Raw genomic sequence first — 10,547 nt, forward strand, 5'->3', positions numbered from 1 at the left:
CGGCCCCATCGAACTTGACATCAACATGCATGGCGATTACGACTCCAGCAAGTAATGTTTCGCTGGAAAAAATTGGAACCCATTGAAAGGCAATCGCTAAATGAGTACGCGTATACGTCGAGTTCGAACGGTTCGAATCCTTGATAATACTACCTCCATCGATTCGAAATGTTTGGCCCGTTTGACCCAAAGTCCTTGAAGCAACAATACCAATTAGACAGCTGACGATTTCTAAACACACCTCGATTTACGTGTGAACGGTGTAAACATCTTCAGTCTCATCCATTCATCCTTGCATCCTTCCATGCATCCATCCTTCGATGACATCGAGCAGAGTTGGATGGAGTTGACGCATTGACGGTGCTCTTCAGAGGTGGTGGAGACAGCCTTGATCCGGCCTGGATTCTTTAGCCTAAGCCTTGGGCACGACCATTGCTTGGTTTCCCTTTAAGCTTTGGCTCACTATGAACGAGGCTGAGAAACGGCGTCTATTGCGCCGGCGACGCATCCTCGCCAATCAATCCCAACGCATCCAAAGTATCCTGCAAGAGCATTCGGAACGAGAGCCCGCCTTGGAGGGACTAAAGCCGGCCAGTCTCGAGGACTATCCATCCACCCAGGATCTCCCACCGCTACTTGAGCCCACTCCAGCTGAGGCGACAATCTCCGGTTACGCGCCCGAGCCGACATCGATCCAAATCCCAGGGCAGGCCTCCTCTCACTTCTCTGCAGAATCGAGTCCTCCTGCTGCAGATCCCGTGTTAGTGTCCTCCGTCACGGATGATTTGCAGACCCCGCTTTCCATGTCCAATCCCATGGAGTTTTGGTTCTTATGGGGAATGTTCGGCTTGGGCGGAACCGCTGCCTTAGTTTCGAATGTGAGCTTCTTGGCGGGCATGCCTTGGACATTATTGGCCTTCATTCTCGTAGCATCTTATCTGATTGTGATCGATGCCACCGTTTCCAGGCCTAGAGCGGGGAGTGGCCCAATGACTATGCTCACCTTGGCCCTCAAATTAGGCGGGGTGCGTGAGGTTTGGCTGGAGGTCGTGGCCGTGAGTTGTGTCAAGCTCTGTTTATGGCCCGCCTATCGTTCCACCGACTTTGAAGTCCATCGGAATTGGTTAGCCATTACTCATTCTTTGCCGATATCACAATGGTACACGGATCAAACCTCATCCTGGACCTTGGATTACCCGCCTTTTTTCGCTTGGTGGGAGTTCATCTTGTCACAAGTAGCGTACTATTTTGACCCGGACATGTTGGTGGTGACACATCTCAATCACGCCACCCGTTCGACCATCCTCTTTCAAAGGTTGTCCGTCATAGCCGGAGACCTAGTCTTGGCCTTAGGCGTTCATCGGTGTTTCGGCGGCCTCAAGCGCTTGGGCCATTTCACCACCTCGGGCTTGTGGGGCGTTCTGGTCCTGATTCTGGCTAACGGTGGGTTACTGATCGTGGACCATATCCATTTTCAATACAATGGATTCCTCTTTGGGGTGTCCCTTTTGTCCCTGGGAGCAATGATGCAATCAAAGCACCTTGAATCGGCGTTTTGGTTTTGCTTCGTCCTGAACTTGAAACACATCTACCTCTATTGCGCACCCGTCTATTTTGTGTATCTACTACGTTCTTATGTACTTCAAGGGAAAAACTGGTGGCGGGTGTTGTCGCGGTTAATCGCCCTTGGAACAACAGTGATCGGTGTGTTTGCCCTCTCATTTGGGCCTTGGATATACCACGGCCAGATGGCGATTGTTTTGGGACGGTTATTTCCTTTCAAAAGAGGACTATGCCACGCATATTGGGCACCCAATTTCTGGGCAGTCTATAACATTTGTGATAAGATTGTCGCCCTCATTGGCCGTCGTTTGGATTGGTTCAAGCTCTCCAATGACCACGCTTCTATGACGGGAGGATTAGTGCAAGAATTTGATCACGCTGTTTTACCATCCGTGGCACCATTGACTACATTCCTACTCTCGTTGATTTCAATGGTTCCCTCATTGGTTCATCTGTGGCGGCATCCTCGGAACGTACTGAGTTTCTTAAAGGCCGTGGTATTGTGCAACTTTGGAGCCTTCTTATTTGGATGGTGAGAATTACTTAAAGATAGCACAACCATGTTGACAAGTAATAGCATTTTGCTCAAATTTTTAGGCACGTCCACGAAAAAGCCATACTTCATGTCACCATTCCATTGACAATTGTGGCGTGTTTGGAACGTCGAGAGGCCAAAATCTTAATGTTTTTAAGCCTTACAGCCCATGTGTCGTTACTGCCTTTGCTTTATCGAGCTCAGGAGAGCGTCCTCAAAATCAGCATCGTGCTCTTCAGTTGGGTCTTTTACATTAGGTGGTACGGACAACGTTATCAAAATATGGTTCGCCTCCCGTTATCGTGTTGGGAGGCTTGCTATTGCATAGGTCATGCTCTGGTGGTGATTTTTGAGACTGTGATATTTCCATGCCTGCCTCTCACTCTCCAGGCGTCGTGGCCTTTCCTGCCTTTACTTTTGTATTCGGAATATTGTGCCCTTGGTCTTCTCTACGCTTGGATTCAATTAAACCGATCTTTGTTATTTAATCCTGCCATAAGCCTGAAATAGACTTGTTAATGATCATATCTGATTTGTACGTGCTTTTACCAAAATACCTAACAATTGAAAGATCCTAATGATGGTGGTCAATGTATTTTTTGCATAAAAAAATCGGCATCGTTTCGCTAAACTGGATTTTGCATTTCATTCTATTGTAACCCAGAACGAACAAACAATGCTAACTAGTTCCAACTATTTAGTCAGTAGTAGACTAGTTACTAGTCTAGTCTTGGTAAATTCGGTTTATCTCGGTCATGCTGAAGCCTCGCCATCTTAATTTTGCGTCCAGGTGTGACCAGCCCTAAATTCTTGATGTTACGGACTTTTCAAACCGTGTCAAGCAAGGCAACCTCAGTCATTCCGATTACTGTCTGATGATAAATACTGAGGAGTGAACTGTCAATAAGAAACCAAGTAAGGGTACCAGTCTTGTCGTTTGGTGGGCCTCAGCATTGCCAGGGAAAGGTATTTGTTAACGTTCAATGGTTAACCTGGAGCAAGTTCTTGCCTGAGCCAACAAACAGCTCTCCATGGCCCAGCATGGGGCGAAGGCGAATGTCTTGACTGCTGTCTGCCTGTCAGTCTGTCTGTCTGTCAGCTGATCATTGATCATGGATCAACAATCGTTGTGAGCATCAGTGCTCGAGTGCTACTCTTCTCGACTCGGACCACCATTCACTAGCAATTCATCAGTCTCAAAACAAAGGTCCAGTCTTTGTCCGCCCGTCTTTTGTACAACCCCTGGACAACCCCTTTTGTATCATGTCCGTCGAAGAGGGGAGCCACTCCGGCCAATTGGAGGGCATCGATCCACGTGTCAAGTGGGCCTTCGATTTGTACGACATGCAAGGTGTGGAAACCATGTCCATCCTTGATCATTACCAGGCTCCGACCTTATTCGGGTTGGCCGGGCTGGGGGTCAACACTCTAGGCAACATGTTTAGTCGCAGGCCCATTAAGGCCGGCATCCAGTGGACCATCTTGGGTGGGCTGTTGGGCACATGGTTGGGCGTTCAAACCCGGGAGTTCAATGCCAATCGGCGCCAAAAGCGAATCCAAACCACGCTCCATTACGTTATGCTACATCCCGAGCGATTTCCAGAACCCGAGCGCAAGAAATACGGGGATCGAGATGTCCTGTATAGTTGGCAGCCCGTGCGTTAATTCTGGGAGGGCAGCTCCATGGCCCACCCCATTCAGAGACTCGCTGCTCTGATACTCCGAGGGTTTCAGTAGTGTCCAAGACTCCCCCGAGTGGAATGGATTTAGCCCCAGTTCACAGATGATTTTAGTTGTCATATAGGGAAATAAAGGTCATCCGGTCTCAACCGTGTAGAGGCCTTTACAAACCGGCATTGCATATATGCTTACTTCATTTGTTACAGATACTAATCGCCTCGCTCTTGATCGAAAATGTCGCGAACGGATGACCCGTACTTTAAGAGCTATTTTAACCTCGAGGTGAGCGATGAGTCAGTCTGTCTGTCAGTCAGTCGGTTGATTGTGGGGATGCTTTTGAGGGCCCACACTGGCTATTTTCTCGATGATTGTATGCCTTTTTTACGTTAGGTCCATCGGCTCATGTTGCAAGATAAACCCCGCACAGAGGCCTACCAGCAGGCTATTGTCAAAAATGCACCATTTTTTAAGGACAAAACTGTCATGGGTATGTTATTCTTCACAGAAAAAAAACACCGATAGACTGGCCACGTCCAACCAAGTTTGTCCCATATTTAGATATCGGAGCCGGCACCGGAATTTTGTCGATGTTTTGCGCACAGGCCGGCGCCCAGAAAGTTTATGCCGTTGAAGCGAGTGCGATGGCCACACCTTTGCGTGAAATTGTGGTGGCCAACCAATTCATGAATACGATCACCGTCCTCGAGGGAAAAGCCGAAGATATTGATCTTCCCAACCACGCCAAGGTGGACATCATAGTGAGTGAGTGGATGGGATTTTATTTACTGCATGAATCCATGCTCGACTCGGTGATTGCGGCTCGTGACAAGCATTTGGCGCCCCATGGGATCATGATGCCCTCCCATGCCCGGATATGGAGCGCCCCTGTTTCTATGAGCGATTATTTCCGTGAGAAGGTCGACTTTTGGGATAACGTCTACGGCTTTAAAATGCCTCCTCTGAAGCGGCTCATGCTACGTTCGGACAAGCCTGAAGTGGACGTTATTCAGCCTGAGCAAATATTGAGTGAACCTACTCTGGTGGCTGAGTTTGATCTTCGATGGGTGGAAACCGAGGAGATCAAAAGTGTGAGCCAAAAGAGATTCATTTCCGCCACCGCCACCGGTTCATTCCAAGGCTTGGCCCTTTGGTTTGATTGCGATTTTAGGCCTTTCGTGGAAACCGAATGGGTGACTTGTGCCACCCTCTCCACTTCCCCTTCATGTCCTTCAACCCACTGGAAACAGACGATCATCGTTCTTCCCGTCAGCACAGACATTGAACAGGATGAGGTGATCGGCTGGTCCTTGACTCTGACTCAAACTGAAGGCAATGCCCGCCATTACGCTATTCAATTAGAGGTTCTGGACCCGGCTGTGGACGAGCATCCGACACCTTGCGGATGTCAGATGGCAAAATGTGCCTTGATAAAAGCGCTCATGGAGAAGGAAGAGGAGGCGCTCAATTGATCTCATAATACTATTTTTATTATTAAAGGAGAGACCCAGCTCCAGTTATGAATTGTTATTGATACCAATCGTCCAGAATCCGAGAGCAAGCTTGCCAAGGCCGAACATCCTCGTCAGGCTTGAGGCGTTTGCCAGCGGACAAATTGGTTAGCCCGTCGCCCCCTCGCTTGGATCCAACTCGGGTTACCGGGAAGAGGTTGATAGCAATCACCTCGGTGATTCTCTCTTGCAAGGTCTCGTCTGTCACATCATGGACATCTGCAAAATGGCCCATTTCTCCACATCGTCGACACACCTGGAAAAAGTCATGGCCGGACTTATCGTCAATGATAATGATATAGTCGAATCGAGTGCACTAACCCGTTCTTTGCTCTGACAGGCCCCTTCACCGCCAATATGATGGCGGAGGCATCGCAAGCATTCGACACTGGTTTCAGATTTACGTCTGTTGTTGGCCATCACCGTAGGAACGGAACCCGGGCTACCTAAATATACATAAAACAGGATGGCGTTAAAGGATAAGGCTAAAGTGGTCTGGATTTAAAAATGCACGTACAAGTTCGTTTAAGTAGATCAAAAAGCCGGCGAGCGCCAAAATCGGACAGGAGGTTGGCTTGGGGATTCCGAAACCAGGCCTGAATAAAGTCAGCGTGGGACGGAAAATCCGTCAACGTGGCCCGCATCACCACGGGTAAATTCAGAATCGTGAGTCGAGGCTCTTTCAGATTGTCAACTTCACGTAGCAGTATGTCTTCCCAGTGCTTGAAGATCTCAATGCGATGGCTGCCTTGGGGTGGGAGGAGAATGGACACAGATTTCCGTTGACCCACCAGACCGGTAGCCAATTCCAAAGCGTGTCGAGCCAAATCTCGTAGTTTGGGCTCATTCCGTCGGCGAACCTCTTCCAAACTGGCCTCTTGGAGCGTGAGGAGATCTCCAGAGAGCAAGTCGGCCGAGCCTATGGACAAGGCCACGTGGCTCGTGCGCGGTGGCAAGGCAAACAAGATCTTGCGGCGTTGCCGATCGTACAACCGCACCAGACTCTCACCCTTTCGGCAATTAATGCGCAGGTTTTGGGACGGGCCCAAATCGCGAATCTCGGCTTGGACCTCGGGGGCGGAATGCAAACTCATCCAGACTTCATCGCCTAAGAGGAACAGATTGTGGGCCCAACTATTGGCCACGCCCGATACCGTGGCGTGAGAAGGGCCCGATAACGGCGTGGAGCTCTGACCATTGGATTCTAGTGGGCTTGGACCTCTGGCCCCGGTGGATTGAGCTTTAACCACTTGTTGCAAGGTCCTCTGCATGGCCTTTTGAGCATCGCTCACGCTGTCCAATTGTCGCACCACGGTGTCCAGTTTACTTTGGAGCGAAGTCTGGCCTTTAGCTAGGGCCTGGCAGGCCTTCTCTAACGCGTCTCTGGGCGGTTCCGACGGCTGGGCAACCTCCTGGTTCCGATGGCCTGTGATCGAGACAACTTCTCCCAAGAGTTTCGTGTGTTGGGCTAGGACCTGCTGAATGGCGGTCAAGGTGGCGCTCAAATCCGGGTTTTCAGCCATGATGGGGTCGAAAATGAGCCCTTAAAGCCGACCCAAGAATTATTAGTCTGGTTGGACCTAGTTACAATGTCCGGTAATCCTTTACCCTTGGGCTGGACCAAGAGTACGTCGATTCTTCTTCCGGCAATTTAAAGGCCGCATGTCCCGAGTACGTTGTGCTTCCTTGTTGTTTTGGTTTTTTGGTACAAACACAAACCCATAGAGGCGCTCTAGCGAATAGGAAGTCAAACGGACTTTCCGAGTCCGATTTTGGTACTCTAGTTGCGTGATGATCAATTTGGAACATTGCAATTTGGAACATGGCAGATCATGCACTGCCATCCTCAACACCATGATTCGTCCAAAGAAGATCACGGACTTGTTTACCCTTGCCATACATGCGTCTCATTTTTGACTAGATAGGAATGAATTGGGCAGGGTTCTGTCTCTAGAAGAGTACAAAAGTGAGATCAGCGCACCATAGCAATTCAATTTGAATCATTTTCCAAAGAAATGAGTTTACCTGGGCCCCAGATCCAAGCTAAACGCATTTACATAAAATTATCTGATTTTACATGTCAAATACAGCTTTAGCTACCCTTCAGGCACCCTTTAACATACTTCAAATGCCTAGTTTGAATCTAGTGTTGCTGTGATTGCAGATAAGGATGCCTGAAGGGTAACTTAAGCCTTAAAACTAACCCTTAAAGCACAAAAAATTACAGACATGTGTTTGGTTTGGATCTGTCATCCATGTAAACTCAATGTTTTGGAACAGAATTGAAGGTTCAAAATTAACTGTAATGGTGCTCTGACCTCCCTGTTGCACTCTTTTAATACAGGGCACTAGCATTGAGTGCAAAAAGAATCAAACTGTGTAAGACCAGTATTGAAATGAGTGAAACAGTCCCAGCTGGAATTGCTCTGAAATGTTGCATCATCCACTATCTTTGTGATTTAACTTGAATGAAGTTTTACTCACTTCACAAACTTAGAATAGTGTTACAGCTTATCAAAAATCATTGACCATTGCTACATGAGCAAACATATCTAAAGACCACAGGGCTTAATTATATGGCTGTTGTATATGTACACATGTATGAAACTGAACATGCCATCTTCAGCTTTAAACAACATAACTGTCCATAATCATGGAACAAGTTATAGACCCCTCGAATCCACTTTGCCTGTGGCTGATTTGGCTTGGTCTTGTTATATTGAAAGTAACAAAGGTGGGGCTTCATGAAAACTGTCAGGGTGTGCATCAAAACCATCCATTCAACGTAATGCCACGTTTTTGTAATCACGCAACTAAAGTGCCAAAATCGGACTCGGAAAGTCCGTTCGAAATGAAAAGGTTCTAGACATTTAATTCTTGAGTTCTGACTAGATTGTTTTCTAAAGGAATCTAGTCCAGCCCATTGCTCCAAAATAGAGTAAAAAGCTCGAGTACACTCGGGCTCGAGTCCGAACTCGGCCCAGAACTAGAAGTGTGAGTAGGATCAAATTAAATTCCATCATTGCTCAAGGCTGAAGTTGAAAAAAACCACCTAAATAGTTAGGGTAAAAAATGAGTTTGGATCACGATCACAGCAACTCTATCATTGTGATATATTCAGTGAAACTGCAGCACGAATACGTCAAACATAGTAATACGGTCTTGGGGTCTTGGGCGTCGGACCAAACCTCAGGAGTTCGCTCATGAGGGATGAACCTGGCAGTTGTCTAGGTTCAATGGGACCAAGGCCATTCATCGATGAGGAGGGTGGAGAAGGGTCACTCACTCTTTCACGCAAAAAGTCACATCAATAACAAAAGGGGAAATTGGAGGAGGCCAAGGAGAGTGGAGGAAGGGGGGGTATCTTATCACAGTATCATCGAGTGTTGCGAGACCCGTGGTGCGTTTGAACCTACGACTTGACCGAAGGCGACTCCTCTCCGTCTCCGGTCGATTGGGGCAAGTTAACCACCACAGTGTCGACAGAAGGGACTGACATGGGTTGTTCGGAGGCCTGGGGCGCGACATCCGAGCTCCTAGGAGAAGCGCCTCGGTCGTGGGTGGGGGCTTCCATCGGAATATGCACGGATTCAATCAAGGGTCGGCGGTCCTCTTCCTCCTCGCCATCCAAATTGGGCCAATCCGAGGTGGGCGAACTCTCGCGTCCCCCTTTACCGTCGACTTGGTTGAGGCGTTCGCTCAAAGCTTTTAGGGCGATTTGACGCCGCCGTTCGGTGTCGTGGGATTCGACTCCGGGCAGCGAAATGGAAATCGACGAGCCCGAGGAGCCGATATCGTATTTGCGCACGGGTCGTCGACAAAGCTTGAGCTTGACCAGGAGCGTAAAGAGGGTCGAGCTGACCATGGCCACTGGGGGCTGAATGACGTTGGGGAAAAATGTGTGGAAGGCGAAATTCTCAGCCATATCCCCGCGCGTGCCATTGCTATGGATTTGGTAGAATCGCAAGTAGGTCCAGCTGACGAGGAGTCCTGAGCCGAACATGGTGCAGTAGGAACCTTGGGACAAGTGTCCAGCCCACAAAATCAGCGTCAGTCCCAACAGGATGAGCGGCACATGGCGGTTAGTGATTTTGCCCAAAGGTGAGCGGTACAGGATATGATCCGGCATCACTTGCTTGACCGCCACAGACACACCGGCCAAATACCCGGCCATCCCTAAAACCAAAACCCAAGCCAAAAGAAAGAGAAAAGAGAATTCAATTAGCAGGGTTGGCGATAAGTGAGCATCAGTCCGCATTTGCTCAGCATTCCATAGCACTAGCTCATTATGATTATTGCGAGAATTATTCTAATTACCATGAATATGTACGTCAAAGAGTAGATCCGTATTGAAAGTGACCATGTAGAGTAGATAGTAGAAGAAAGCCGAGAGAATGGCCACGCCCACGTTGACTACCGTGAAGAAGACCAACATCTCAATGGCGCCCCACAACGGTTCCAAGAGCTTGCCCACCAAGGCTATGGTGGCCACGTCCAAGAGCACGGCCCACCAATGAATTTCCAACGCGCAGTGCGTGAAGGCCGTCCACAGCCAGAAATGAGGCGGCCAAAAGTATCCGGGAGTGACGCTCAAGACTTTCAGGGCCGTGTCTTCCCAGAAGGAGAGCACATAGCCCGACAGGATCACCCCGATCACGATCTTGACGGCCAGACTGGCATGCGTCAACACGGACGAGGCTTCGCGTAGCACGGAGGGCACCCCCATTATGCAGATCCTGCTCCTCCTCCGTTGACGAGTTCACTCACCGGAATCGTGGGTACGGCTGGGCCTTTACTCGTCCAAAGATCACTCGAAGCCGAAGATAGATGGGTTTGAATAGAATCGGAAATTAAAAAGACATGCTTCGAAACACCGCAATCAAGTGGAGGAAGTCGATCTTAATCATTTTTGTTGACCATCATCATTCATCACCAGGGTCCACTTTTGGTCGGCCTTGATTGGTCTGGAACAAATTCTTGGTTCAGGACTTCTGATTTTCCTTCAAGGGCTTCCGTGACTTACTGAATCAGTCCATAGCATCCAAAAGTCAAATGACAATTTGACGTATTATGGATTGAGGACACTGGCTAAAGAGGATGGAGAACGGAGAAAGCCAGGTACCCCATATTCTATGTTGATTCTAAGCCCTCGACTCATTTAAAATCCGTCAGACAGCGGGCTCGTCGACTGGTTTGCCGTCAATCCCATTCTGACCAAAGGTTTGGACCCAAAGTGTGGAGAATGTGTTAGGTTAGAAATG

The 10,547-nt window shown here is 48.7% G+C and overlaps 5 protein-coding genes across 5 annotated transcripts; 3 read left to right on the forward strand and 2 right to left on the reverse strand.

Annotated features, from left to right (window-relative positions):
- Positions 1-190: 190 nt before the first annotated feature.
- Positions 191-2,625, forward strand: LOC131889582 (probable dolichyl pyrophosphate Glc1Man9GlcNAc2 alpha-1,3-glucosyltransferase). The gene is made up of 2 exons (XM_059238719.1): positions 191-2,095; positions 2,161-2,625. The coding sequence occupies exons 1-2, from the start codon at positions 465-467 to the stop codon at positions 2,606-2,608; spliced, it is 2,079 nt and encodes a 692-aa protein (XP_059094702.1). The 5' UTR covers positions 191-464; the 3' UTR covers positions 2,609-2,625.
- A 736-nt stretch (positions 2,626-3,361) lies between these two features.
- On the forward strand, positions 3,362-3,763 carry LOC131889494 (uncharacterized). Its single transcript, XM_059238608.1, has one exon. It carries the CDS (start codon positions 3,362-3,364, stop codon positions 3,761-3,763), a length of 402 nt encoding a protein of 133 aa, XP_059094591.1.
- Positions 3,764-3,929: 166 nt separating this feature from the next.
- LOC131889591 (uncharacterized) lies at positions 3,930-5,291 on the forward strand. The gene is made up of 3 exons (XM_059238728.1): positions 3,930-4,060; positions 4,169-4,265; positions 4,337-5,291. Exons 1-3 carry the CDS (start codon positions 4,013-4,015, stop codon positions 5,245-5,247), a joined length of 1,056 nt encoding a protein of 351 aa, XP_059094711.1. The 5' UTR covers positions 3,930-4,012; the 3' UTR covers positions 5,248-5,291.
- On the reverse strand, positions 5,244-7,012 carry LOC131889583 (uncharacterized). Its single transcript, XM_059238720.1, has 3 exons — positions 5,804-7,012; positions 5,608-5,732; positions 5,244-5,542 (listed from the first exon to the last, which is right to left on the reverse strand). The coding sequence occupies exons 1-3, from the start codon at positions 6,807-6,809 to the stop codon at positions 5,303-5,305; spliced, it is 1,371 nt and encodes a 456-aa protein (XP_059094703.1). The 5' UTR covers positions 6,810-7,012; the 3' UTR covers positions 5,244-5,302.
- Positions 7,013-8,382: 1,370 nt separating this feature from the next.
- On the reverse strand, positions 8,383-10,107 carry LOC131889590 (transmembrane protein 115-like; the record flags this gene model as incomplete). The annotated part of the gene is given in 2 exon segments (XM_059238727.1): positions 8,383-9,462; positions 9,604-10,107. Coding segments are annotated over 2 exon segments (1,173 nt in total). The 3' UTR covers positions 8,383-8,698.
- Positions 10,108-10,547: the final 440 nt, after the last annotated feature.

The sequence above is a fragment of the Tigriopus californicus genome, chromosome 10, assembly GCF_007210705.1.
Source record: "Tigriopus californicus strain San Diego chromosome 10, Tcal_SD_v2.1, whole genome shotgun sequence".
Taxonomy (NCBI): domain Eukaryota; kingdom Metazoa; phylum Arthropoda; class Copepoda; order Harpacticoida; family Harpacticidae; genus Tigriopus; species Tigriopus californicus.